Raw genomic sequence first — 2,353 nt, forward strand, 5'->3', positions numbered from 1 at the left:
TTGTTGCACCAAGTACCTTCATTTTCCATATCTTGTTGCACTAATTTTCTATTGTTACTTCTCTTGAACATTCTCCTGCTACCAATTTCTTTCTTGATTGAAGCGATATCCATTTCAAATTGTGCATTTCCCATATTTACTAAAGTTCCATATCAAGTTATCTTCAGCATTTTTGCTTCCTATGGGCATTTTACAAATCATCTCGACTTATTCTTTATCAAAATTCTCCTTTATCAGCTCATCATTCCATATATTCAATTCTTCTATCATTAAATCAGATACTTTTGCTTCCTTACTCAGAGATATACCAAAAGATTGAACACAATATGTTGTAGGTTTTGGTAACCATTTTTGTCCCCATACATTAATCTTCTTTCCATTTCCTACTCTCCACCTTAAACCTTCTTTCAGTAGATAAGTAGCCAACCAAACACTCCTCCATATCAATGATGGAGAAGCACCTAATTTTGCATCAAGTATATTTGTTTCTCTGAAATATTTACTTCTATATACCCTTCCCACCAGAGATATAGAGTCCAACAAAAATCTCCAACTGTGTTTAGCTAGTAAAGCTAAATTGAAATGTTCTATCTCTGTGAAACCCATCCCTCCATCACCCTTTGACCTTCCCATAAATCCCCAACTTTTCCAATGCACACCTCTACTTTCCTGATTACTTCCCCACCAGAATTTTGCCAACATGGATGATATCTCTTGACTCAGTTTGCTAGAAATCTTGAACACACTCATTGTATATGTAGGTACTGCTTGCAGCACTACTTTAATGAGAACTTCTTTCCCAACCCTCGATAAGAATCTATTCTTCCACGTATTGATCTTCTTCCATATTTTTTCTGTTACCCTTCTAAAAATATTGTATTTGGACTTACCAACAATCGATGGCAATCTCAAATATTTCTCATAGCTGCCACAAGCCACAACCCCAACTTCTTCTGCGATCTAACTTCTAACATTCTCTCTTGTGTTGCTGCTGAAAAAGATTGAAGTCTTGTATCTGTTCAGTTTTTGCCCAGAAGCTTTCTCATACACAACCAATATTGACAATAAATTGTGCCAATCTGATTTGCTAGCTCTACAGAAGATAGTACAATTATCCGCAAAAAGTAGAGGATTTATTCTTGGACCCCTCTTGCTATATTGACTCCTCTAATATTCCCTTTCTGTTCTACAATGTTTATAAGTGAACTTAAACCTTCAGCACATAGGATAAAAAGATATGGAGATAGAGGATCTGCCTTTCTCAACCCACATTTAGGAGTTATCACTTCACAAGGTTGTCCATTTACAAGTATAGAAAAGCTCACTGATTTAACACAAGTCATAATAAGTGCAATCCACTTTTGCTCAAACCCCAACTTCCTTATCAAAACCTCCAAATAGTTCCACTCCACCCGACCATAGGCTTTGGACATGTCCAACTTCAATGCCATGCTACCATGTGCTCCTTTTTGTCTTGTTCTCATAGTGTGTAATATCTCATATGCAACGATTATGTTATCCATAATAATTCTTCCTGGTATGAACGCACTTTGAGAGGATGATATTATATCAGGTAACACCTTTTTTATCCTATTGGATATAGTCTTCTTCTTCTTCTTCTTCTTTTTTTTTTTGGAAGAGGACAGTACCCCATATTTATTGATTGCCCTCACTTGTGGCGAAGGAAAACCGTGGTTACAAAACTCAACACCTGGGGGTTACAAATAATTCAATATGACCCAAACCCAGGCGTCCAGAAAAAAAATAACCATAAAACCTCAATACAATCTAGTCCAGAATAACTAAGGAAAACACTGCAAAGCATAAAAAAACACAAACAACTTGCAAAACAAAGTTAGCTCAAACAAAAAAATAAAACAAAACAAAATCCAACGATAAAAAAATAAACTAAAAATGAAACTGTGGTAAACCCAGTTTGTCTAGCCGAATATTACCCTTCAAAAGACGTGGCAACTCCCGAGAATCAACATAACATAAGGTTTTCCCATTCTCTCCCTGACAAGCAAGAAAATCAGCAGCTTGATTACTCTTATGAAATTGGTAAAAAACCAAAACATTTAGCCCCTCAAGAAAATCAGCAGCTTGATTACTCTTACCTCCTTGGAGCCAATCCACGACCAACTTGGAATCACTCTTGATAATAAAGTTCACAAAGTTAAACTTTTTGCAAATAACAATACCTTCTCTAACAACCCTCAGTTCAGCTTCATTATTGGTAGCAAACCCAAAATAAGCCGAAAAAGCCCCCTTTTGCTTTCCTCAACTCATTCCGGATCACACCACCTCCACCACTACTCCCCGGGTTTCCATGTCAACTACCATCACAATTTAA

At 36.5% G+C, this 2,353-nt stretch overlaps 1 protein-coding gene across 1 annotated transcript; it reads right to left on the bottom strand.

Moving 5' to 3' along the window:
* Positions 1–207: 207 nt before the first annotated feature.
* LOC109021296 (uncharacterized mitochondrial protein AtMg00310-like) lies at positions 208–750 on the bottom strand. The gene has a single exon (XM_019003905.1). It carries the CDS (start codon positions 748–750, stop codon positions 208–210), a length of 543 nt encoding a protein of 180 aa, XP_018859450.1.
* Between the last annotated feature and the right edge of the window lie 1,603 nt (positions 751–2,353).

Source organism: Juglans regia, chromosome 8 (genome assembly GCF_001411555.2).
Source record: "Juglans regia cultivar Chandler chromosome 8, Walnut 2.0, whole genome shotgun sequence".
Classification (NCBI taxonomy): Eukaryota; Viridiplantae; Streptophyta; class Magnoliopsida; order Fagales; family Juglandaceae; genus Juglans; species Juglans regia.

Excerpts from the sequence above, each read along its gene's own strand:
- LOC109021296 (XM_019003905.1), bottom strand. The coding sequence starts at position 750 with ATGAGTGTGTTCAAGATTTCTAGCAAACTGAGTCAAGAGATATCATCC.